This window comes from Leptonychotes weddellii, chromosome 10 (assembly GCF_054177405.1).
Source record: "Leptonychotes weddellii isolate Sample4059 chromosome 10, ASM5417740v2, whole genome shotgun sequence".
NCBI lineage: Eukaryota > Metazoa > Chordata > Mammalia > Carnivora > Phocidae > Leptonychotes > Leptonychotes weddellii.
Genome location: NC_138378.1, coordinates 11936101 through 11963054, shown reverse-complemented (window position 1 = coordinate 11963054; position 26954 = coordinate 11936101). Strand labels below are relative to the sequence as shown.

The window sequence follows — 26954 nt, the reverse complement described above, 5'->3', positions numbered from 1 at the left end:
CTAAATTTGCTTTTCCTGTAGAACTTCTTTAGAAAAAGTAAATTTTCTTACTGAAATAGCCCTCTTTTATTAGCTAATTTATTTTATCTTATACCAGTCATTTATTATTTATCACAGGATTAGCAATATGCGCTATTTTCCTTACATAACTTTAAGTATAGTTTACATTCAGTAAAATTCACCAGCCTTACATTTATAATTTGCCGAGTTTTGACAAATGTAACCATTAACAATCATGATATAAAACACTCCCACCATCCTCTGAAGTTCTTTTGTCCTTCTGTGCAGTCAGTCCCCTCCACTGAGATAGCTGGCAGCCCCTGGTCTGCTTTAAGTCGTTAGTTTTGCCTTTTCTGAATTTCATATATATGGTATTCCCGTTATGTATATAATGTACTTTTTGTAATTTTCTACCATCCTTGGATATTCTGTTTTTTCTTTTTTTCTCTTTTTGCCTTTCAGTTTTGGAAGCTTGTATTGATCTTTAAGCTCACTAATTTTATTTTTTTCTTCCTCAGCTGTGTCCCGTCAGCTGATGAGCCCATCAAAGGCATTCATTTCTGTTAGTGTTTTTGATTTCTAATATTCCCATTTGCTGCTTTCTCAGTTTCCATCTCTCTGCTTACATTACCCATCTGTTCTTGCTTGCTGTCCACTTTTTCCATTAGAGTGCTTAGTATATTAATCATAATTAAAATTCCACAATTGGTTTCCAATTTTTTTTTTAATGTTTTTAAAGAATCTGGCTTCTTTCCTGTTTACTAGCAAATTTTAGAGGTTTCTTTGGATATATCATCAAAATCTGCTTTCACTTACCAGCGCTCATGATTTCTCATTTAAGAATATGTGACCACATAAAAACTTGATATATGTTCATAGCAACATTATTTATAATAGCCAAAAAAGGGAAACAACTTAAATATCCATCAGCTGATGAATAGATAAATAAAATGATAGTTCCATACAGTTAAATATTCACAAATAAAAAGAAATGAACTACTGATATATGCTATAACATGGATGAATTTGAAAGGATTATATGAAGTGAAAGAAGCCAATCACAAAGGACTAGATACTGTATGATTCCATTTGTATGAATTTTTCAAAATAGATGAATCATTAGAGACAAAGTCGATTAGTGGTCTCCCTGGGGTGGGGGAGAGGTGGTGTGAAGTGGGGGAAAATGGGATTAGGGGAGAGAACAGTAAGGAGTACTGGGCTTCTTTTTTGGGATAATGAAAATGTTCTAAAATTGATTGTGGTGATGATTGTACAACTCTGAATATATTAAAAGGCATTGATTGGATACTGCAAGTGTATGGTATATGAATTATATCTGTATGAAGCTGTGAAAGAATATACCTGATACATAGAATGTAAGATCTCTGTGCCGCCATAAAGGAATTTTCTGGAAAAATATTGTTACTTTTCTCACGGCACTGACCTCAGAAGGTTTGCTATCTATCCCAAACATTTCTGGGTTTCAAAAACAACACATTAATTGAAACCTCAAGGTTTTCTAAAACCTTATTCTGTCTTTGTTATAGTAGTCAGCCTCTAATTATAGGGCTTATGTTAATTCCAGCACCATATCTTTTTCATGTATCAAGAAAATATATGTCAGAGACTTTTAAAAAATTATTTATTTTAGAGAGAGAGAGAGTGCGAGTGAGTGGGGGGAGGAGGGACAGAGGGAGAGAGAGAGAGAGAATGAATTCTCAGGCCGACTCCTTGCTGAGCATGGAGCCGGATGCGAGGCTCAGTCCCAGGACCCTGACGTCTTGACTTGAGCCAAAACCAAGAGTCGGATGCTCAAACGACTGAGCCACCCAGGGACCCATGTCAAAGACTTTCTTAAAAATTAATTCATTATATGTTAATAAAAAAAATTAATTCAAAGTCATACCCAGACCTATCTGCACTTTTCTATTTGTCCGTTAAGTGTTTATAAGGTGCTTATGGGCATCTTATAGTAGTACATCCGGAAATTTTGCTCTTAAGTGTGTAACATCCATTTAAAAAAGTACCCAGTGGGGCGCCTGGGTGGCTCAGTCGTTAAGCATCTGCCTTCGGCTCAGGTCAGGGTCCCAGGGTCCTGGGATCGAGCCCCGCATCAGGCTCCCTGCTCGGCGGGAAACCTGCTTCTCCCTCTCCCACTCCCCCTGCTTGTGTTCCCTCTCTTGCTGTGCCTCTCTCTGTCAAATAAATAAATAAAATCTTTTAAAAAATAAATAAATAAAGAAGTACCCAGAAAGCCATAATTTTGGTGGATCTGCTGTTTTAGGGCTGATGAAGTGCTATGGTTATAAGCGGAAAAACCAAAGTTATTTTACTTTAGATAATCTGACCACACTTAGTCCCTTACCCCCTTTTTATTTTTTCTTTAGGTTTTTTACTTTTAAGAGGCTCCTTCTGGGGAAGGAATATTTAAACTGTGGAGATTATATGATGATATGTAGGAGAATATTAAAAGCTTAAACATTTTAGGCGTGCCTGGGTGGCTCAGTTGGTTAAACATCTGTCTTTGGCTCAGGTCATGATCTTAGGGTCCTGGGATCCAGCCCCTTGTCAGGCTCCCTGCTCAGTGGGGAGACTGCTTCTTCCTCTTCCTCTGCCCTTCCACCCCCACTGGTTCTCTCTCTCTCTCTCTAATAAATAAATAAATAAATAATCTTAAAAAAAAAAAAAAAGCTTAAGCATTTAAATTTAATGTTGATCAAACAACTTACTTTAAAAAGAAACTTTTTTGAGTGTAGGTTCCATACTATACAGAGATGCCCTTTTTTTTTTACATTTTATTTATTTGTCAGAGAGAGAGAGAGGGAGAGAGCACAAGCAGGGGAAATGGCAGGCAGAGGGAGAAGCAGGCAGGGAGCCTGATGTGGGACTTGATACCAGGACTTTGGGATCATGACCTGAGCCAAAGGCAGACGTTTAACTGACTGAGCCACCCAGGCACTCCAATAGTTGTATTAAAGCCAAAGACTGAATGTTAAGCTGGTTTGCTTTAGATGAGGCTTTCAGAATATGTAGAGAAAATTGTTAAAATTTTAAGATCCATCTTTGACTTGAACAACAAACTGAACCGCACTAAATTCAGTCACTGTTTTTTTGCTCTTGGTGAAAATGGATGGAGATAAGGTTTTAGTAGTTGTTTATAGTCAAGTCTCATAAAAAGGGCAGTTTTATTGGATTTTTGGAAAATATAGACATAAAAAATTTGTCACATTGGTAATAACATAGCTCTTGTAGTACTTAATTTTGTAACTTAATTAAGAAATATAATTGGCCTAAATATCAGCTCAGCGATCTAGAAAGTGAACTGCTGTACAAATAGTCCATTTTATACCACTGTTATAAATGGCCCTATCATATGCCAAACTCTCAGAGTAATTACTTTCTTATGATTCTTTGTTTCCAAAACCTGTTTTAATAAGAATGTTTTTGAATCTGTGTAATATTTAACATATAAAGCCTGCGTTATTTTGAAGTTGATACTGAAAACCTCTAAACTTCTGACCTTGAGTAGAATTTGGTATGTATAACCATTACATGCAGCTGCTGGATTCAGAATTGCCTTTTCTCGGATTCTGCTTTGTGAAAAATAATGTGTATTGGACATGAGTGTATGGCAGCTGACATTTATCAAGGATAACAGGAGCCTTACTCATTTTCACATTTTAAAGTAACTTTGAAAGCTTTGCATGTGCACACATGCTCAACATATGTTCCTAAGATTTAAATACATTTTTCATCATGTATCAATGAAACCAAATTTCAGTCTTTAATGAGCTTCAACGTTAAACTTACTCTGTGTGAGTACACAAACATCTAAAGATCAGCAGTGTAGGATATTTAATTCACTTCCATAGAATTTTATCTTTCATACTTTAAAATTATTACGAGTGAAAATGTACCTCCTTGTATTCAGGGTAGCACTCTTGTTATGTAATGTGTTATTTGGCATTTCTTTCATTCCCCTACTATAAAATTTGGCCCTAATGTAGAAAACTGGATTATAGAAATTATTTTTTTTCTTATCAATGGTATATTGCTCTTCTGTTTGAAAAGATTTTTATGGAGCTAGTTATTTTACTGGAGGGTGACATAAATAAATTGGGATTGCGTGATTTTTAGTCTTTGTTCTTAGCCTTTTAAAATTTTCTTTAAAGATAGATTGTGATAATAAAAAGAATTCTGAAATAAAACTGCAAAATTCATAATGTGTTGGCAAACTTGTTAATTAAAATAACACCTTTAAATGGTTGGTATGGGTTTCAGACACTGCAGCCCTTCAGTATATTGATACGCAGATCACACTGACTTGCTGCAAGGTAATAGGAGACATGCTTTGACTTCTGCAGATAAATTGGCCATGCATAGCTGTAATCCTACTGTCTTTTCGTTTCCAGATGTGATTGAATAGTATAAGGCCTTTGATACCTAGGTCCTGGGTAATAAGTTGAAACTTAATTTTTTGTGTGTATGTGAGTTTTTACTTGGGCTTTTGATGAGCCTGTTTTGTGGTATGAAGGTACCATGTAAATTCTGGACGTTTTATTACTTAAATAACTCTGCCTGAATTTGAAATATAAGAAGGCTGAGTTCCATTTTTCCCCCCATTTTCCTTTTGGCAGTTAATAAGGAAGTCATTTTATTAAGAGTGATAAATAGTAAAAAGAATTTTAAATTTAGACTAGTTAAATTGCCAGTGTCTTTACATTTTAAAAAAATGCAAAGCAATTATGAATTTTAACAAGAGTTTTCAAAGAAATCATCCTTCATCACTTGTGACCTAAGTGCCCTTACTGTTTCTACAAATTCTTTTCATATAGAAATGCACCATATTAGAGAGTTTTAAAGAAAATACTTGAGGGATACCTAGCTGGCTCACTTAGTAGATCATGTGGCTCTTGATCTCGGGGTCATGAATTCGAGCCCCACGTTGAATATAGAGATCACTTAAAAATAAAGTCTTTGAAAAAATAAAATACTTGAAATGTTTGCATAAGAACAGTTTAATATTACTACCAAAACTTTATTTGTAGATATTAGTATCTTTGAGAATTTAGTTCTTTCCAAAAGACATCTCTTTATAATCCCCTCCTAGGTACCAAGGTTTAGGCAATTTGCAAAAGTTCTTCAGCCAGTGTGGGAATTAGAAAACCAGTACATTGCTTCCTGAATTCATGTGGGTTGTAAATGTAGTTGCTTTATAATCACAGAGGCAAAATTCTGTTTTTTTAAATAACCTTGGTTCTGTCTGTAAATCATGAGATTCTTTAGGGAGCCATTTGTTAAGACTTCCATGTGCTCAGATAAGCTTTGTTTTGGTCTATGGTTTTAATTATTTCAGCAACCTTGTAAAGATGTAGTATGTCCTGGGGCGCCTGGGTGGCTCAGTTGGGTAAGTGTCTGACTGTAGATTTTGGCGCAGATCATGATCATATAGGGCTCGGTGGTGGGCATGGTGCCTGCTTAAGATTTCCTCTCTCCCTCTGCCTCTCCCTCACCCCTCTGCCTCTCTTAAAAAAAAAAAAAAAAAGAAAAAAGAAAAAAGACTGGTATGTCCATTTTAGAGAATAAGAAAGAGCTTCAGAGACTTACATTTGGTGATACTATGCTGGGGCTTAGATCAGCTCTGAAGTCTTTTCCTTTTATTTCACTGTGCTGCGTTCGATTTGAATTCATCAGTTTTCTTATCCACTTCACTGATTGTGTTTGTTTGTGTGTGTGTGTGTGTGTTGTGTTGTGTTGTGTTGTGTTGTGTCTAGGAATTCTTTATTTAGAGTTTTCAGATATGGATTTAAGTATCCCGTGCTAACTAAGTTAGGATATTTGGTGCTCGCATAATGGGTGATACTATCTCTCTTTTTATACTTTATATTTTATGAAGGTTTGTAATCCAGTCTTTTCATAACGATTTATTGTTTTTATTTTTTTCATGGCTGTCAAATTTTTATCTCTTAAGGATCATAAGCATTTGTTTTAAACTTACTTAAAGATTTCATTTTATTGGGTGGTGAGTTCATCTTCCAGTATTGATGAATTTCTTGGTCAACTTTCTTAGTTCTGTTTTCACATACACTTGGGAATTTTCATTTACAATTTGCATCTTAAATGGGAAATTTAGTTTTCCTTTTGTTCATTTGGTGCTCTCCATGTGACCCCTTCTCCCTGGCTCGGTACCCCGAGCTCTGTTTTTGTTGCCTTCTCCCATATCCACTCTACCTTTAGTCTAGGTCCAGGACTCCAGTCTGAAATATTCTTGCAATATTAGAGAGATGATGATTCGTCTACACTGCAGGTTGTAGTATGATGTGATCAGTAACTTGTTATTGATGATCATAGCTTCTCTTCACCTTCTTTTCAGCAATTTTTTGGTTTGGTTTTTACCTATGAGCCTTGCTTTTGGTCCTGTTATCTTGTGCGTGATTGGATTTCCTTAAAAAGCAGTTGCTAGTTTCTGGTCCTGAAATTCAGTGGGTTCATGGAGTCATCAATTCATTACTGTATGTTTGCTCTGTGTTTTCGTCCACAGACATATTTGTTATGTTTGAGCATTTCTGTGTCTTCCAAAATTAATAAAAAATACGTACTTTATTTGTCATTATTATATTTAGAGCAGAGGGGAAGAGTGGTTGGTTGAGAGCAGTAGTCCATGATGTCATCTTATCAGAAAGTCCTGTACTTTTAAAAATTTTTTTATTAATTTTTAAATTTTAATTCCAACATAGTTAACATAAGTGTTATGTTAGTTTCAGGTGTACAATATGGTGATTCAACAATTCTATACACGGGTCAGTGCTCATCGTGATAAGTGTACTCTTAATCCCATCACCTATTTCACCCACCCCCCTACCCACCTCCCCTTTGGTTTTTTGGTTTCTCTCTCTTTCTCTCTCTTTGCTTTCCTTTGTCCATTTGTTTTGTTTCTTAAATTCCACATATGAGTGAAATCATATGGTATTTGTCTTTCTCTGACTTATTTCGCTTAGAATTATGCTCTCTAGCTCCATCCATGTTGTTGCAAATGGCAAGATGTAATTTTTTTTTTTTTTAAGATTTCATTTACTTATTTTAGAGAGAGTGCAAGAGCGAGTGGGGGGTGGTGCAGAGGGAGAAGGAGGGAGAGAATCTCAGGCAGACTGTGTGCCGAGTGTGAAGCCCAGTGTGGGGCTTGATCCCACAACCTTGAGATCATGACCTGAGCTGAAACCGAGAGTCGGACGTCTAACTGCCTGAGCCACCCAGGCGCCCCAAGATTTCATTCTATTTTATGGCTGAATAGTATTTCATTGTACACATAGACACACCCCACGTCGTCTTTATCCATTCATTTATGGATGGACACTTGGGCTGCTTCTGTAATTTGGCTGTTGTAAATAATGCTGCAATAAACATAGGGGTGCATGTAACCTTGTGAATTAGTGTTCTTTTATTTTTATGGGTAAATTACCCAGAAGTGCAATTAGTGGATCATATGGTATGGTAGTTAGTTTTTAACTTTTTGAGGAACGTCCATACTGTTCTTCCACAGTGGCTGCACCAGTTTGCATTCCCATCAACAGTGCACTAGGGTTCCTTTTTTCCCACATCCTCACCAACACTTGTTTCTTGTGTTTTTGATTTTAGCCATTCTGACAGGTGTGAGGTGATAACCATTGTGGTTTGAGTTGCTTTTCCCTGATGATGATTGACGTTGAGCATCTGTCCATGTGTCTGTTGGCCATGTTTAGGTCTTCTTTGGAGATATGTCTGTTCATGTCTTCTGCCCATTTTTTAATTGGGTTATTTGTTTTTCATTTTGAGTTAAGTTCTTTATATATTTTGGATACTAACCCTTTATCAGATACGTCTTTGCAGATATCTTCTCCCATTCAGTACGTTGTCTCTGGTTTTGTTGATTGCTTCATTTCCTTTGGTGTGCAGAAGCTTTTTATTTTGATGTAGTCAGGAAGTCCTGTTCTTTTGATTTTACAACCTGGCTTATTTATATAGGCTTGCAGATAGTAGATACTGAAATATTTATTATATGAATGTGAAGAGGATCTTGGAGAAGCCATACCAGTTTCAGACCTTCAATCCCAGTCTTTTTATTTATTTATTTATTTATTTATTTATTCATGAAAGTCGGAGAGAGAGGCAGAGGCAGAGGGAGAGAAGCAGGCTCCCCGCCTAGCAGGGAGCCCGATGCGGGACTCGATCCCAGGACCCTGGGATCATGACCTGAGCCGAAGGCAGACGCTTAACCGTCTGAGCCACCCAGGCGCCCCCTTCAATCCCAATCTTAATCTTAGTACAGTGGTTCTCAAAAGTGTGGTTCATGGTCCTCTGGGAGTCCCTGAGAACTCTTACAGGGTCCACCCAGTTAAAACTATTTTCATAATAACCCATTATTTACCATTTTCATTCTTTTGATGTTTGCACTGATGCAGATACAGTGGTACCGAAAACTACTGGCACCTTAGCTTCAGTCAAGGCAGTAGTGCTACAGACTATCCTAGTGGTCATTATATACTTTACTTTCCCGCACTTAGAGTTAAAGGAAACAAACAAAGCAGCATTTCTCACTTAGGATTGTCCTGCATGAGGCAGCAAAATTTGCTCATTTCATTAAATCTTGACTCTTGAGTACTGTATTTTAAAAATTCTGTCTAGTGAGAATGGAAAATATGCAGAAAGCACTCTGCCTACCATGGTTATCCTGGGGAAGGGCCCTTGTGTGATTGGTTTGGGTACTGAACTACCCCTTTTTTCATGGAATACCATTTTTACTTGAAAGAACAGCCAGCAAGCTCTGGTTATTGAAACCTGAGCATTTCACAGATAGTTTCTTGAAACCGAGCAAGATGAACCTATTACTTCAAGGAAAACCTCTGTTGGTATTTGTTGACAGTGATAAAATTTGAGTTCTCAAATGAAAATTGTAATGTTGGTAAATTTGAATCTGCCACCATGAGTGTAACCGCTTCTCAGTACTTAAAAGACTTTCAAGATGAGATGCATGGTGATATTAATACGGAGTTTTTGATATTGTATCATGAAATATATCAATATTTTAAAATCTGCTTGATCAGTGAACTGATACGTTAAAATGACAATGTTTGATGTTACAAAATCATTCATGGGTAGAAGATTTGCTCAGTGTAAGCTAGGGGAGTATATTTTAATGTAATAGCATGAAAGTTGATCAGTAGTTTCAGATTTCACTTTGCAACTAACCTTTAAGAAAGTACTTATTGCTTGTTGAGTTTTAGCATAATACCAAGGAAAATTATCTACAGTTTGCAAAAGGCTATTGTAATAGTCCTTTTTAAAAATAAGTACATGTCTCTGAGGCTGGATTTTCTTCATGTTTTTGTCACATTAACATATTGCAACATACTGAATGGAGAAGTAGATAAGCAAATCCAGATATCTTCTTTTTTTTTTTTTTTTTAAAGATTTTATTTATTTATTTGAGAGAGAGAGAGAGAGAATGAGAGACAGAGAGCATGAGAGGGAGGAGAGTCAGAGGGAGAAGCAGACTCCCTGCCGAGCAGGGAGCCCGATGCGGGACTCGATCCCGGAACTCCAGGATCATGACCTGAGCCGAAGGCAGTCGCTTAACCAACTGAGCCACCCAGGCGCCCTCCAGATATCTTCTTTAAGTCAGACATAAGATTTGTAAAAATGTAGAAACAGTACCACCTCTCTGTTTTGTTTCAGAAAATTTGTTTTCCATAAAATTGTGAAATTGTTAACACAATGCGCTTGTTTTAAAATGAATTAATATTTCAAATATTTATAAGGTTAATTTTGAATATGGTAGATATTGATAGGTATAACCCACATAACAAAAGCTTTTTGGCGTTCCCAGTTTTTAAGAGGTAAAGGAATCCCGATATCAAAAAGGTTGAGAATCACTGATGTAGGTAGTGAATTTGGTTGGAACTCCAGAGGCATTTGACTTAAACCTTTCACCCTGCTTGTATATATTGGTTGTTTTGAAGCACATCTGAATTCTGCTATAGCTGTCTCTGTTCTGACCTACTTAAACAGGAAGGGGGCCAGAGCTAACTAGTAAGGTTTGGCCATTTTCAAGGACATGCAGTTGTCATTTACCCTGAATCTTTCTTTTAGTAGTAAGATCCAGATTGACTGCAGAAGGTTAGGACTTTGAACACTTGTATAACATTGTGTGCCGTATCTGATACGCAGTTGTTCCTGCTTTTGAATTAACAGGTCAGCTGTTAATTTCCAGTGGAAACCTTTCATAGCACATAGTACATTTTGTGGTACTATATTTATTAGTTTGTTGATTATGGACCCTTGTCACTAGCTTATTGAAGGCAAAAAACTTTGTCTGTTTTGGTCAGCAGTTTATCCCAAGCACATGGCATGGGGAATGCAGTCTCCTTTGTTTATGTATGTGGACAACACTCAGTATGTTGAAGAATGACCAGTTAAAGACTTTTTTTTCCCTCTAGTTTTATTGAGAAATAATTGACACACACCACTGTATAGGTTTATGGTATACAGCTAGATGGTTTGATTTACGTGTATTATGAGATCAGTACAGTTGGTTCTGCTAACACCCATTTTCTCCTGTAGATACAATAAAAAGAAAAGAAAAAATTCTCCTTGTGATGAGAATTTTTAGGAGCTACTCTCTCTCTCTTTTTTTTTTTTAAAGATTTTATTTATTTGACACAGAGAGAGAGCATAAGCAGGGGAAGCGGCAGAGGGAGAGGGAGAAGGAGACTCCCCGCTGAGCAGGGAGCCTGACAAGGCGCTCCATTCCAGGACCCTGGGATCATGACCTGAGCGAAGGCAGATGCTTAACCGACTGAGCCACCCAGGTGCCCCAGGAGCTACTCTCTTAACCACTTTCCTATATATCACACAGCGGTGTTAACTGTAGTCATCCTGTTGTATATTACATCCCTAGTGCTTAGTGACCACTCTTCAGATGTTTGCTGGTGGGTTTAGGTTTTAACCAATTTAGGTGTATGCCTGGTTTTACAGGAGTTCATAATTAAATTTTTGCCTCTAATGTTCTTTAACAATAACGAGGTGTCCCCAGTCTTCATTTACTAGACACATGTAGGCTGGTTTTGTGAAATACAAAAAGCTCTTTAAAGTCATGAATCATGAAACTGACCTTTGAAAAGCAGTGGAGGAAAAAAAAAAACAACCAAGCTATGTTTTACTTAAATTATTTAAGTGATGCTCTTTTTGTCCTATTCTTCAGTATTTTACATTCTTTCTTGCTGCAAATTTCTTTTCTGGTTACAATCATGATCTAGAAGACAGATTTTTAGCTCCACATAGTAGTAGTATACTAGCTATATTTTGACGGGTATTTAGGGAGGCAGTTGAGGCTTTTGTTCAATTAGACTTTGGTACTTTTTAACATTTCTACCAGTGTTACCCTACCTTCAACAGGTAAAGGATGTTAAAAGTGCTTTCTTATTTTCTTTTTTGACTTTGATATATATGTTCTCCTTCAGTATTTGTATTTTTGTCATCCTGAAATTGATAATGACAAAGATTTATTTGAGGAGATAAATTCTGTTACCAGATGTATAACTTCTAGGAATATGGAAATGTTATTTTTAAAAAACGACTCTTTTGAATTTAAAGTTATTTAGGCTAGGAGTGGAATTATAATCAGTGAAGAGTAATATGCTGTGAGGTCAGAAAAAGAAAAAAGGCAGTGGAAACAGCACGCAAGGACTGAGCTACAGACTAACCTGCAGTAAAGATGATGACCCATTCAGGAAGTCATGAGTCAGACTTGCCATGTTGTGTTGCTAGTGTTAGAGAACATCTGCTCCAGTGTCTTTGCTTTTATTAAAGATTTTTTTTATTTTTAAGTAATCTCTACACCCAAAGTGGGGCTCAAACTCACAACCCCGAGACCACGAGTCGCATGCTCTCTGACTGAGCCCGCCAGGTGCCCCTCCTTTGTTATTGCTTTTAAAGAAGGAAATCTAGCTAAGATGGGTTTTACCCTTGATACATCTCTCTCTCTTCCACCTTCAGTATTTTTCTTCGAAAAATTAATTCAAGTTGCTTTATCAACTTTTCATTTCCACATTATTAATTTTTATAATGTTAGTGTCACAGGTAAACCCTCTGTACTACTTAATGTTTTTGATACTTGATATCGGTGGACAGGGCTACCTTCAGTACTGTAGGGGGAGTGTCTTGTTACTTTTAAGTTTTTCACTCTGCAGTACTCCGGTTCAGGAGTATCAGTGCTGCCCATGACTTACGGTTCCCATTCCCTGTAGCATTCATGGTGTGCCTACTGCTACTTCCTGTCGCAGCTTTCTTTACCAGGTGGCTAATGTCCACTCTTAAGTATCATATTTCTTTTAGTATCATTTTTTCTTCTCTGAGGCAGATGGAAAGAATGGGTTAGGAGAGAATGGGGCACATGCTGTGATCATTCCCCCCCCTTTACATACATCTTTATTGCCTATTTATTGAATCTGTATCAGATTTTATTCCCACGCTCTGCACATGCTTCTCTAACCCTTGTTTATCTTAATCCAGTGCTTTACCACTTACCTCGAGGGGGCTAAAAACTTTGTTTCTCACTTGTTCCTCTTTCTCTGCTGCTTATATTTTCATTATATGCCAAGAGAAAACCTTAGATATAGTTTTGATGTAGAGATATTTACATCTATCAAGGAAAAATTAAACCACAAATCCAGAAGTAAAAAGAGATCATAAAGAACCACCACTGTGTGCTTTTACCTAGTACCTTTGAAGGTTTGTTGATATCCTCTTTAGAAAATCTTCTAAAATATGCCTCCTTATTCTTGTGTCTTTTAATCTTAAGAAGACAGATAGCGGTTACAGTAATTTGTTCTCTTTTCATGGTTTTAATGGCTACTAGCTATGTCTCACCACACTATTTCAGTGGGAGAATGTTTTGAATTCCAGTCAGCTACCTGTAAGTTTAGAATAGCCTGAATAGTCCTGGCTAATTTGTTTTTTGTCTGAAACCTTTTAATTTGTTGCCATATGGGATATTTGTAGCTATTTGTCTTTCAACAGAGAGCAAATCTGAATCTTTGTTCTTGGTATTGAGGGATTACCATTATTCCCTTTGTCAGTTGCTTGCTTTGTATTGCTTTTCATGCTCACATTAAACATATGCATATGTGAGGTGTGATTATTACCAGATTTTACAGGTGATAGGCTTTTTAAAGGTGACAGAAGTTTACCTTTTAGTGAAATTGAGATTCTGCTCTTGAGTTTGATTCCAGCAAAGCCCCATTGTCTTTTCATTATGTCATAGTAAATCAGCTGAAGGATTCAAACGTTTGAGTTTTTTTTTTTTTTAAAGATTTTATTTATTTATTTGAGAGAGAGAGAATGAGAGACAGAGAGCACGAGAGGGAAGAGGGTCAGAGGGAGAAGCAGACCCCCCGCTGAGCAGGGAGCCCGATGTGGGACTCGATCCCGGGACTCCAGGATCATGACCTGAGCTGAAGGCAGTTGCTTAACCAACTGAGCCACCCAGGCGCCCGAGTTTTATTTTGATAGGCAGCTTGGAGCCACTATATTTGTTGGAGTGGGAATACTCAAGTGAAAAATGACATGTCAAAAAGAAGCAAAAATGCAAGCTCTTCTTGCATCTTCTCTGTATTTTAAGGAAGATTGTTGAGTTGGTGAAAAGTACAGTTAAGGGGATGGTAAAGAAGAGAGCTGGAGTTGGAAAAGGAACCGGGAGAATGGTGGGTAGTAGCAGTAAAAAAGAAAGAGGAAGGAGTTTGTAATGAAACAGTCTTGTACAATTTTTTTTAAAGTTTAAGAAAAAAGTTTGTTTGTTTATGTAAGTAAGTAATCTCTACACCCAGCGTGGGGCTTGAACTCACAACCACGAGATCAAGAGTTGCATGCTCCTCTGACTGAGCCAGCCAGGTGCCCCTTATATAAGTTTTTTTTTTTTATAATGGTTTAGAGCTTACAGTGTAGAAAGTGGAGACAGAAAAGAGAACAGGAGTAGAGTGCAGTGTGTAAAACAGTGTAGTAGAAGTGTGAAAAGTGCATCAGGATAAAGAAGGAAAAACTTTCTCTAATTGGGAGAGTTTGAATGGTTTCATCAGAGGTGACAGTTGAACGTAATCTTGAAGGATGAGTAGGAGTATTCTAGATATTAGGAGATTTAAAAAGGAATGACTTAAAAACAAACAGGAAATAATTCAGTGATCATCCTTTGTCAGAATCTCTTAGCATAGGTCATTTGGGAGGCTGCTGCTGAGGAAGAATGGACTGATGGTATGTTTAGAATGAAACTCAGGTGTGGAGGGATTCGGTGCATTAAATTGTAGGATCCAGTGTTACCTTTGAAGTAAGGAATTACCTAGCTAGTTAGTATGCTGTCAGGAGAGTAATTTGATTTAGATGGAAGTGGCTTGCTTAACTCCCTCTGCACAGTGTATATTTGTGAACTTCAACTCGGTTGCTTCTGTAGAGGTTGAGAAGTCTCTTGGCAACAAGCTTCCAGTTGCAACTAACATCTGCTTTGGCTAATTGGTATGCCCAGTTCTGGTAGCAGAGCCTCTGGGGGGTTTGTGTTTGAATTCAGCTTCATCAGGTTTAAACTGGAACATAAATGTGAAGGGGCTTTGGGGTCAGCCTGTTGATTGAGAATGAAAAGGCAAGACATACAAAGGGAGAAGAGAGAATGAAACCTGTGGATAAAATAGCTGTTAATTTACATTTGGATGCTTTTTGGCTTAATTTGTATATTAAAAATGGGATGTTTTACTCTGTTGTTCTCTGCTATCCCCTTTTCAAGTTTGCTGGCATTATAAACTAAAGAAGACTGAGGAGAAGAATGACCAGGACCTAAGGATAATCCATTTTTGGCATAAGTCTGCACCAAGGTAGTTTATTGTAGACACTGCTCATCTGCTTTTTCTCTTTAAAAAACAACTGTAGGCTGGTGGTTTCCTATCATCTGTGTTCCCATGACACTTTATGCAGTGCCTTCATTTTAACACTTACCAAATTATGTTGTTACAATTGTTTATGCTTTCTTCTTCTGCTAACTTGAGAGTCGTAGCAGTGTATGGTATCATTCATCTCTCTTTCCTGGACCTAAAATGGTTCTGGCCATGCAAATGTTTGAGCTGAAATAGAATTAAATTGAAAAATGGATTGCATTAGGTGGTTTATACTTGATCCTACTAAATAGACATAACAGATTATCAGCAACAAAACAAGAGGATATTGCCAGTTAGTTTTTATTTGAAACTTTCTCATTTCTGTCCTTGTCTCCTTTCAGCTCTTACCCTGTTTACCAGAGTTGAATTAAAACATAAAAGTAGTGGGTGACTCAGTTGGTTGGGTGTCTGCCTTTGGCTCAGGTCATGATCCCAGGGTCCTGGGATCGAGCCCTGCATCGGGAAGCTTGCTTCTCCCTCTCCCACTCCCCCTGCTTGTGTTCCCTCTCTCACTGTATCTCTCTGTTAAATTAAATAAATAAAATCTTAAAAAAAAAACAAAACATAAAAGTAGGAGACAATCACTGGAAGAGACATCTAGTTGATGAGAAAGCTTTCATAGTGGTTCCATGTTTACCCCGCCCTGGCTACACCCCATGGTCTCTTAAACACACACAGGTTATACTTCCCTCAGTTCTTCAGTCTTTTCCTCTCTGGTGCTGGTTCTCTTGGAGCTGTACCACAGATTGAAGTAAAACCTTTAATTTGATATTTTAGAAATACAGTTTTGTAGGATTAAGGCTTTAACTAGTGGTGACTATATACTAAATTGTCTTGAGTAAGAGTGTCAATTTGGAACTTGAATTTTGGGTAGTGCTTTTATATATGAATGTCTCATAATTTTTCCCAGTGGTAATTTTTTTTCTTAATTGGATTGAGCAGTCTTTGCTTTTACATAGAGCTTCAAGTGGTTTTCAGTAAATCATTTCAAATCCACAGTTGTTGTTTGAAAATTTTCCTCAAGTTACTGTGATTCTCAGGACATACCAGAAACACTCCCTAGTTAGCATTATTTAATCATACCTTGTGTAAGTCAGCCAAACAAGCCTGACAAATTAAATTACTAGTGGGATAGTCAAAGTTTTTGGCCCCAGCATTTAATCTTAGAAAACCCAAGGCTAAAAAGACTTGACACACTTTTTCAGGGTATAGCTCATGCATTTCTGATCTTAAGTTTTCTTCTTGCTGTTTTAGCCGGTGACTATTATTCATCTCAAGTGGAAGTAAGGATCATGGTTAATATTAGACCACCTCAGAGGGCAGTTTATCTGGTGACTTGTAGAGTAGTGGTTAGTTTTTAGGGGCTTGAGGGGAATAGCAGCATTAGTACCTGCTGGGTTTGAGTGGCTCCTTGCCTCTGTCCCTGGTACTCTGCATACCCCCCAACCCTGAGTGTACAACTGCTCTGTTCTTACTGATGAGTTGAGAAATTTTCTGGTTAACTGGTTGGAGGTGGTGTGATTTAAAAGTATAAATGGTTTATTTTTGGTGAGGGATAAAATGCCCAAGGAACATTTGATATATATTTTATTGGTTATAAAGTTCTGAGTCCCAGTTCTGCCATCTGGTATCTGTGTGTGACCCAGTGGAAAGTTACTTAGCTATTTCCTTATCTATAAAATGGGAATAGTAGTGCATACTTTGGAGAGTCATTGTGAGAAATTACATAGAACATGTTATGCCCAGCACTGTACAGCCACAAAAGTTATCCCCTTCCCTTTCCCTTATTAATGTAGGAAAAGTAAAATATTTATTTATTTTTTTTTAATTTTTCAATTTATTTTTATTTTTTTAGCTTTTATTTATTTATTTGACAGAGAGACACAGCGAGAGAGGGAACACAAGCAGGGGGAGTGGGAGAGGGAGAAGCAGGCTTCCCGCGGAGCAGGGAGCCCGATGTGGGGCTCGATCCCAGGACCCTGGGATCATGACCTGAGCCGAAGGCAGATGCTTAATGACTGAGCCACCCAGGTGCCCCAAAAGTAAAATATTTTAGTTGGTCTCTGTGCCATCTGAGATTTACTGAGTAACCTATCTCCTCTCCGTTTTGGATTTTGGCATCGCATGGCACCCTCCCCCCCCCACCACAGTCATATGCACAGCCCCCCACTATGGGCATTAGCATTGTTGATTGGTATCTTTTCCTTTTGGACAGGAGTACTTCCTGCATCCTTGTCCATCTGGCTAGTTTGTCGTACACAATCAGTATTTTTTTCTCGTATATTAACTGCAGATAACCCAAACGAAAGCTAGTTGATGCTGTTCAGTCATATACCAACATTTTCATGACTTTTGAGCTGGCAGGTATAATTCTTTTCTGCTTTTTAGCCAGAATTAGTTTAGGAATGTTCATTTTTTAGCAGTTTAACTTGTATTCTGAGCATGTCTAAGCTTAAACATGTACCATAGCTTGTTGTGTATAGAAAGGCCTGTAGTATTTATATAAGGAATTCTAACCAATTCCTGTTAAGATTTTTTCATTTTAAATCCGATTTTTCCAAATAATATAGCAGTAGGTAACATTAGATTTTGATAGCATTGAAAGTTATTCTGAATTGCTACTATCTATATTTGAAGTAAATTGCATAGAATATCTTGCTTAAATGTAATCTTAAAGTGTGCGTTGTTGTATCAGTATATTGAAGGCAGATGCTTAACGACTGAGCCACCTAGGCGCCCCTATATTGTGGTCTTAATTCTCTACTGTGTAGGTGATCTTTAATTGTAAGGAGTCAGACTGTAGAAGGGGGTTAATATTCATAGACTGTTCTTATAATCAAAGACACTGTGAGACTCTTGTGCTATATTATTTCCCCTTTGAATATGGATTTTACCAGCTCCATATATCCTCTAAACTAGATGGGTTGTAATTTAAGATAAAAATGTAAGCTGTACAGTTACCGATTTATGTTTCTTTTAGAATTTTTTTGGAAGAATGATCTATTCATGGGCCTAGTGTGTAATCCGTTCTCCCCTCGCACCCTGATTATTGACTACTGACTGAAAATGGTCTAGATTTACGTGTGTATGCTAGGCATTTACCTTTCATACCTTAAAAAGAATAATTTACCAAGCTAGATAATATATCCTCTCAGGTAGATATAGTTTGAGTCCATCTCTGCCAGTGAGAAGCAGGCAGCAGACCGGGCAAATAAAACAAATGCTATTTACAATTTTTATGTTTATAGCAAAGATTAATACCAAATAAACAGAAAACTGTAAAGTATGTCATAGTCATTTGTGCTCAGGAATAATTGTATTAGTTATTGTATATACTGAAACTTATTTTTTGTGCAGAAATACTAGTTTTCATTTTCATGTTGAACATTTTCTTTATCCTAATGAAATTTAGGAGATGCATTTGCTGTACTTTTTTTCGTTGTTGTATGGTATTTTATCATTCATTCTTGGAAGTCCTGTGGTCTTCCAGGTGTTGCGCAATAAATGTGACTTGGTGTCAAGGTTCATATCTGAGTAACAACTAGGCAAGAAATTGGCAAACCTGTTCTTTAAAAAAAAAAAGAGAGAATGATACTTCCATGGTTTTACATTAGAATTTTGTGTTAATACATTTGTGGATAATTACCTTTGTTACTAGAGATCAGAGGATTCTGTAAGAGTAAATTTGGTAGCACATAGACTACACAGTCATATGCACATTATAGCTTCTTGTTATGCCAAATCAAGAGAAGGAGTCACATATGTATATATGGACACATTTGACATACTTATATTTCTCTACATGCACATAAAAATTGATGTAACGTGAATGACTTGTATGCTTTTCTGGTTTAGACTGGTAATTGTGATTATTGATTTCTTCCATACTAAGAGATTGTCATGGTTTTTCATTCTCTACTGATGTAATTTATGCCTTTAAAACTCATTTTGGTGACATCCTATATCAAGTGTAGAAGTGAAAAATTTAAAAAGTTTGAACTATTATATAGATTAGAATGAAGGGAATTCTAAAGTATGACTTAATAAGTTGAATGTTCCATTTATTCAATATTTATTCAAGACATTTATTAACCACTTATTAAATGCTAGGCACCTTCAACTGTACTGGAGATTCAGCTTAATATTTAATAGCAAAGTAAGGTGAAATAATACTGAGACTCTGGAATAAATTATGTCTTTCAAATTAAAGAAATGCTATTTGTTCACCAAATAGTTTGCCATTCAGTTTTGGGGATTCAGTTTATGTTTGATATCAAAGTAAGGAAATAATATTCAGGATGTGGAATAGATTATATTTTTAAAGTAAAGAAATGTTACTATTCACTGGATGGTTTGCCACTCAATTTAAAAATTACTTTGTGAATGAAACAAGTATAAAACCAGGTGTGTATTGAGACGTAGCTAAAATTATTTTTTTGTACTTAAGGACTCACCGTTTTTAAATATGAAAATTGGAAATCAAAACTGAACATACTTTAAAACTTTTTTATTTGGAAATAATTTTAAACTTAAAAGTTGCAAGAAAAAGAACAGTACAAAGAATTTAAAAATTTTTCTTCTGCCAAGATTCACCCTTTGTCAATATCTTGCTGCCCTCCTTTCTCCTCTCTTCTTCCTCTCCCTCTTCTTTGCTTCTCTTTCTGTTCCTTTTTTCACTCACTTAAAATGTGTATAAATCCCATCCCTCCACCACTAGAGGGTCATTTGCATATATAATGGTCCATTTACTGTAAATATTAAGAATAAGGATAGCCTCTTTTTTTAAAAATATTTTATTTATTTGACAGAGAGAGAGAGAGAGACAGTGAGAGAGGGAACACAAAGAGGGGGAGTGGGAGAGGGAGAAGCAGGCTTCCCGCTGAGCAGGGAGCCCGATGCGGGGCTCGATCCCAGGACCCTGGAACCATGACCTGAGCCGAAGGCAGACGCCCAACGACTGAGCCACCCAGGCGCCCAAAGGATAGCCTCTTAAATAAACACGTACAGAACTCAAGTAAATTTCACATTGATAAAATATTCTTATCGTCCATATTCTGTCAGTTGATCCATTAATGTCCTTTATAGCACTTCCCCCATCTAGGACAGAATCCAGTATGGGATCAGATACCCATTTGTCATTTCTTTTTAGCTTTCTTTAATCTGGAATATTTACAGATTTTGTCTTTTATGAGATTGTCATTTTTGAAGAATACGGTATTTCTGGCATTGTGGGATCTGGGTATGTTTCAAAATCATAATATTGAGCCACTATTTTTTTTTTTTAATTGATTTATTTTAGAGAGAGGGAGAGAGTGTGTATGCCCATGCAGGCCCAGGGGCAGAGGGAGAGGGAGAGACTCCCAAGCGACTCCCTGCTGAATGCAGAGCCCAAATGGGGCTCCATCTCACAACCCTGAGATCATGACCTGAGCTGAAATCAAGAGTCTGTCACTCGACCCACTGACCCACTTAGGCACCCCATATTGAGCCACTGTATATCAAAGATATGTTAAGTTCTTTTCTCTCTTTTTCTTGGAAACATCTCAGCTTTTCAGCTTTTACATTTTACTACCAAAATTACAGGTAGAATGAATTTTGTTGGTATTTAATTCATACCTACAGCATATGTAAAGGTGATGTCATAATCTAGAGCTCTTGGTTAACGATCATGTGGTTTTGATTTTTTAAAAGCTGCATATTTAAGTTTCGTTGATTTTGAATTTTTGTCTCCTTTCCTGGTATTATTGTGCCACCTAGTGGAAATTTATATCCTTCACTACATGTCTAAAAATCTAGATGGACTGCAAGATGCATTTTAACATACTCAGAAAAAAGTAGTTTGGAAAGTTTGAACTTCTTGATGGACTTGGAATTCTTTAGAACAATGATTGTCTTCCTAAACAAGAGTTTAGGACAAATAAAGTTCTTAGTAAGTGAAGGCTTAGTAGAGGTCTTAAAATTATGAGCTGTTGAATGTTAAAACCTGTTTTTATTTCAACAAGAAACACCCTACATTTATTTTCTTTATCATTGAAATCTTAACCAAAACATATTACATTTCCATCAGTTAATATTAAGATAATTCTTGCTATGTGGATCTTATCAAAAGCCCTTCCCCCCCCCTGAACTTTTTTTTGTGTACGTCTTCTCTCCAGGCCTAACATAGTGGAGTTTATGTGTTATTTACACATTCCAGGTTTATTTTGAAGTCACAGAAGAACAACACAGTGGGTAACAAATACTCATGAAATGGTTTAAAGGAAAACCATGTGGTACCTTGAAAATAGCCTGAAAACAATTTAGATTTTTATCATTTGAAGACTCCTTACCAAATGACAAGATAAGCTCTAATTTGTGCTTTCTTGGGTAAAAATAAAATGTAAGTTTTTTTTTTTCCCAAAGATTTTATTTTTGGATTTTATTTTTAAGTAATCTCCACACCCAGTGTTGGGGCTCAAACTCACAACCTCGAGATCAAGAGTCACCTTCTCTACTGACTGAGCCAGTCAGATGCCCCCCAGGATTTCATCACGTGGAGAGTTGGCGGTCTTTTCTTCTTCTTATTAAATATGTAGAAGATGCCTTCCTTATCCTTTGTAGTATTTAACATACACATTTTTAGTAGGATTTGAGAAACATTTTAGTCTTGGAGTTGGACGTTCTGCATAATTAAACTGGAATGTGAACTCTTGACATTGTCTTCAGAATACAAATTTATAATAAAGAATATTAAGAATTATCTAACCATGGGGATGCCTGGGTGGCTCAGTCGATTAGGTGTCTGCCTTTGGCTCAGGTCATGATCTCAGGGTCCTGGGATTGATCCCTTCGGGCTCCCTGCTCAGTGAGGCGTTTGCTTGTCCCTCCCTCTGCTGCTCCCCCTGCTCTTGCTGTCTCTCTGTCTCTCTCTCAAATAAGTAAAATCTTAAAAAAAAAAAAAGTATTATCTAACCATGTAGGGAGTGTAGTTCTGTATTACAAAATTAAGCCACTCAAGCATACAGCAGCTTTATAGAGTCATGGATATTTTATAATATTTTCATCTTATCATTATTCTTTCTTAGTTGCTGATGTATAGTCACGATGAGCGGATTAGGAGAAAACTCCTTGGATCCACTGGCCCCTGATTCCCGAAAACGCAAATTGCCATGTGATACTCCAGGACAAGGGTAGGCAGTGTATTTCCAGATGCTTCACCAAAGGCTCCTCCCCCTACCGTTATATTTTTGCTTAAAGATAGCATTCAGCTTTCTGTTATATATACTCTCTGGTTATATATTTTTTTGTCTTTGCTTAAATAATATGATTTCGCTTTGTACTAAGTAGTGTGGCATAGTGATCAGATGGACATCCTTATGATGCAATAGAAATTTTGTTGCTGATTCAGATAGAAGCAAGAATCTTATACTAACACCTTTGATACGGCCGTTATCAAGCACTTCTTAGTGGAGGTAGTAGGAGTTAGGAATAGATAATTAAGATTATCACAAGTAAGACTCTTTGAATTCCTGTAAGAAAATGTTAAGTTGGTATTTTGGCATTTGTGGGGTTTCATCATTCTTTTCCTGAATGAAGTTCAAAGTTTAAAAAATAGAAATCAGATACTTCATTTTATGCAGTGATACTCTAGCCTTTTTAGTATTTGCCAAGGTCAATATGACTTGAGTTTTAATGTAATTGTTGCAAAGTAAAAAAATGACCTGTAAGCCATAAAACCTTGTCATTAATAAGTAGCTAACACTGTTTTCCTTATTATTTGGTGTTTTACTGTCTCTATGAGGTAAAGACTATGTATCCTCATTTTCTGGATGACGAAACTGAGACTAAGTCTGCCCAAGGCCACCAGGCTAACAAAGAGGTGGACTTGAATGTAGGCTTGCCTGAATTTCTGCTCTGTTGTACTACTTCTTCAAGACAAGGTTTTGATGGTTTCCTTTGGCTAAATTTAATTTGTTCAGATACGAAGGTACTGATGTTGTATAGAGACTGGTTCTGCTCGCTGCTCTTTTGTGGTGGGTATATTCATGACCTCCCCCTTCTCTCTCAGTTTTACCTGCAGTGGTGAAAAGTGGAGACGGGAGCAGGAGAGTAAATATATTGAAGAATTGGCTGAACTGATATCTGCTAATCTTAGTGATATTGACAATTTCAATGTCAAACCAGATAAATGTGCAATTCTAAAGGAAACAGTAAGACAGATACGTCAAATAAAAGAGCAAGGTAATACAAAGTAAGAAAAACACTCAAGTCTTTTCAGGAGGAACTTGTTAACTGTGTTTACATTTGTCTTTTTGCTTCCTTGTTGCTCATTGGTGGACCACTGCTAATTGAACCTAGCCTGTGTGGGACTGAACAGATGAGTTGACCAGCTTTACTCTTTGAGAAACAGTTAATAGAGAAGTAGATAGAGGCTTGTTTCCTCACCCTGTCATGTGTTAGCTTCCTTTCAGGAAGCCATGGATAGTACATGTAGTAGTGAAGGAAAATTGAGGGCATCTTCTGCCCTCCTCGGTAAATGCTAAGTTTTAACCTTTAAAAATTATAGCATTGCTTTCTTATCAGGACATGTAATATATGTGCATGTGTATGCCCGTGTGTGTGTCTTTGTTGTGGGCACTGTGTGAAGGTGAGTTTGATCTGTAACTGACACATACGCTATTTGTAGTACTGCCTTGTGTCTTTTCAGGAAAAACTATTTCTAATGATGATGATGTTCAGAAAGCTGATGTGTCGTCTACAGGACAGGGAGTTATTGATAAAGACTCCTTAGGGCCACTTTTACTTCAGGCAAGTATATTATACTTTTGAGGAATTTTTAAGACTTATTATACACTTTTGTTTCCTTAAATAGGTTTGATTTACCTGTAGCACCTATAGCATGTTTCTCTTACTTTAAAGTAGGAGTTGGGAGCAGGGAGGCTCTTCATAACGTGCACCTGTTAACTTTTCTTTGTTGTTTCAACTAGTTTATTCCAACTACTTTTTAGTTGATCAGCTTAGTTCTTTGTAAATTTTCATTAGGGAGTAGTGTAGTGCCTATAGCTTGACTTGGTATCAAGTGGAAAAACAGATGCTAAGGATGATTTTCTTACTTTTAAAGCTCTTTTCAAGATGTAATTCTTCAAAAATTAGATTAGACAGTGATTCAGATTTTATGTTGACTGTAGTTATCTTTTTTCCCGAGTTCTTTTTATTTTTTATAAAACCTTATAGTAATTGTGCTAATGTCAATAGAAATGGTAAATGGTAGCTGATAATTGTGGTGGTTGTTAAATCAACAGTAGTTTTAAAAATTTCTGTTTAGTACTAAGTCTGGTGTCTTAATAGGCTAAGCCTGCCATAACAAAATATCACAGATTGGGTGGCTTAAACAACAGAAATTCCTTTCTTTTTTAAGAGCGAGAGAGTAGGGGAGGGACAGAGGGCGAGGAAAAGAGAGAGAATCTTAAGCAGGTGTGGATCCTGATGCGGGGCTCGATCTTAAGACCCTGAGATCATGACCTGAGCCGAAATCAAGAGTTGGGCACTTGACTGACTGAGCCACCCAGGCACTCCCAGAAATTTATTTCTTAAAGTTCTGGAGGCTGGAAGTCCAAGATCAAGTGTTGGCAGGCTTGGTTTCTCCTGAGACCTTTTTCCTTGGCTTGTAGATGGTTGCCTTTTCCGTACGTCTTCACATAATCTTTCTCTGTGTATATACATCCTTAGTGTCTCTTTTCTTATATATGAACGTCAGTCCTATTGGATTAGAGCCCTGTTCTTATGAGGGTTAGGGCTTCAGCATGTCAATTTTGGTGGGGTTACAGTTCAGTCCATAATAGCCAATATTAACATATCCCACTATAGGCATTGGATGGTTTCCTGTTTGTGGTGAATCGTGATGGAAACATTGTATTTGTGTCAGAAAATGTCACACAGTATCTGCAATATAAGCAAGAGGACCTGGTTAACACAAGTGTCTACAATATCTTGCATGAAGAAGACAGAAAGGATTTCCTTAAAAACTTACCAAAATCTACAGGTAGTCTTTTAATGTGTATTTTCTAAATAAGTTAAAAAAATTTATCTTCTTGACCATTTCTTAGAAAACTGAATGTACATTTTGGGAAGTAAAGTGATCAGCCTTGTGCAGAAAGGCAGGTGGTTAATAGCAAAGCTTTCATATACGACCTCGGTGAATTTAGAATTTGGTACACATTTATATGGGGCCAAAATATATAGCGAATTACAAAATGGTGAGATTTCTGTTGAAATGGAGGTTATTCCAATATTATATATATTGCCACTGCGAAATGTCTGTGTAGAAGTTACTGTGGAAAACATAGTAATGAGAAAATATAGCTTAAATTCTTGATGATAGTCATAGATGGAGTTGCCAGCTTTTTAAAAAACTTCTTTTCTTTTGTTTTCCAAAGTTAATGGAGTTTCCTGGACAAATGAGACCCAGAGACAAAAAAGCCATACATTTAATTGCCGTATGCTGATGAAAACACCGCATGATATTCTGGAAGACATAAACACTGGTCCTGAAATGCGCCAGAGATACGAAACAATGCAGTGCTTTGCCCTGTCTCAGCCTCGAGCCATGATGGAGGAAGGGGAAGGTAAGATTGACCACATGTTTGAGATATCTGCCTAACAGTGGACAAATTTGTAGTTCTGTGATTTCCATTGTTGTATTCATTTAGTGAATTCCACATCCTTGGTTGCCTATTGAATAGACTTGTCCAAAAGTTAAGTATAATCCTTACCTGGTTAAATTTTTATTATAGATTTGCAATCCTGTATGATCTGTGTAGCACGCCGCATTACTACAGGAGAAAGAGCATTTCCCTCAAACCCTGAGAGCTTTATTACTAGACATGATCTTTCAGGTAAACACTTGGTGTATGTGTGTGTGTATACATTTTGTTCATTGGAGAGTTTTTATAAAAGTTAACTATTTCTATAGCCTGCACTATGATGTAAGTGCCTACACCCACTGTCATGAATGCTTTGCATGGATTATTTCTTATGTTTCTTATGCAACTCTAAGATTCACTAAGACCCCTGGCATTTGTGTTGGGTATATTTGACACTTAAAATCCCTCAAATAAATAAAAAATAAATGTAGAGGCACCTGGCTTTCTCTCCAAATAGCATTTCATATCAGAAGTTAATATTTCTTTCTCTAACTTTAAACCCATTTTTCATAAATAAGTTTTCAAAAATACAGGTAATTTAATGAGAATTACTGGGAGTAATTCTTAATGTTAACATGAGTTTCAGTTTTTTTTTTTTTTAAGATTTTATTTTTGAGAGGGAGAGTATAAGCAGGGGGAGCAGCAGAGGGAGAGGGAGAAGCACGTTCCCTGTTGAGCAGGGAGCCTGACATGGGGCTTGATCCCAGAACCCCGGGATCATGACCTGAGCCGAAGGCAGACGCTTAACTGACTAAGCCACCCAGGTGTCCCGAGTTTCAGTCTTGGTCTGCCCTTTTTTGGCTATGGGAATAAAGAATTAAAGCCAGTGTTAAGTGTTAAAGCACAATGATGAAGTTAAATGAGGTGGCAGTATTATCTGCATTTACCCTCAGGGTTACTCTTGTGATCATCTAACCTTGAATGGTGATGCCAACGTTTGTCTTCTAGGCACCATCTCTAGGCACTGTCTCCGAAATGAGGAACTAGGCCTGGTGACAGATAGGTTGGGTTACTTGTCCAAGATCCTGGCTAATAAGAAAGAATTTGCTGCTGGGTCTGCCTGATGTTGAAGTCTGTACTGTTTTGTGTCCACCATGTGGACCTGCAATAAATAATTTGATAAAATGGAGTAGGTTTAAACATCTAACATACTCTAGCTATTATGTGTGTACATATGTGTGTATGTATATATATGTTATGTACATATACATACATTACAATATTTTAGTGTTTAAAAAAAACAGCTATTTGGGTGCCTGGTTGGCTCAGTTGGTTAAGCGACTGCCTTCGGCTCAGGTCGTGATCCTGGAGTCCCGGGATC

The 26954-nt window shown here is 37.1% G+C and overlaps 1 protein-coding gene across 7 annotated transcripts in view; it reads left to right on the top strand.

Annotated features, from left to right (window-relative positions):
- NCOA3 (nuclear receptor coactivator 3) overlaps window positions 1–26954 on the top strand; it is a 134817-nt gene that overhangs the window by 80758 nt on the left and 27105 nt on the right. For 5 of the 7 annotated variants that reach the window (XM_081832612.1, XM_081832611.1, XM_081832610.1 and 2 more), the window contains 6 exons: window positions 22016–22120; window positions 22999–23171; window positions 23638–23738; window positions 24798–24972; window positions 25367–25555; window positions 25724–25825. In XM_081832612.1, coding sequence (XP_081688738.1) covers window positions 22035–22120; window positions 22999–23171; window positions 23638–23738; window positions 24798–24972; window positions 25367–25555; window positions 25724–25825 — 826 coding nt within the window. In that variant the 5' untranslated portion in view covers window positions 22016–22034. Of the gene's footprint in view, window positions 1–14803; window positions 14892–22015; window positions 22121–22998; window positions 23172–23637; window positions 23739–24797; window positions 24973–25366; window positions 25556–25723; window positions 25826–26954 lie in introns of all 7 variants that reach the window. The other 2 variants (XM_081832608.1, XM_081832613.1) reach the window with 2 other exon arrangements.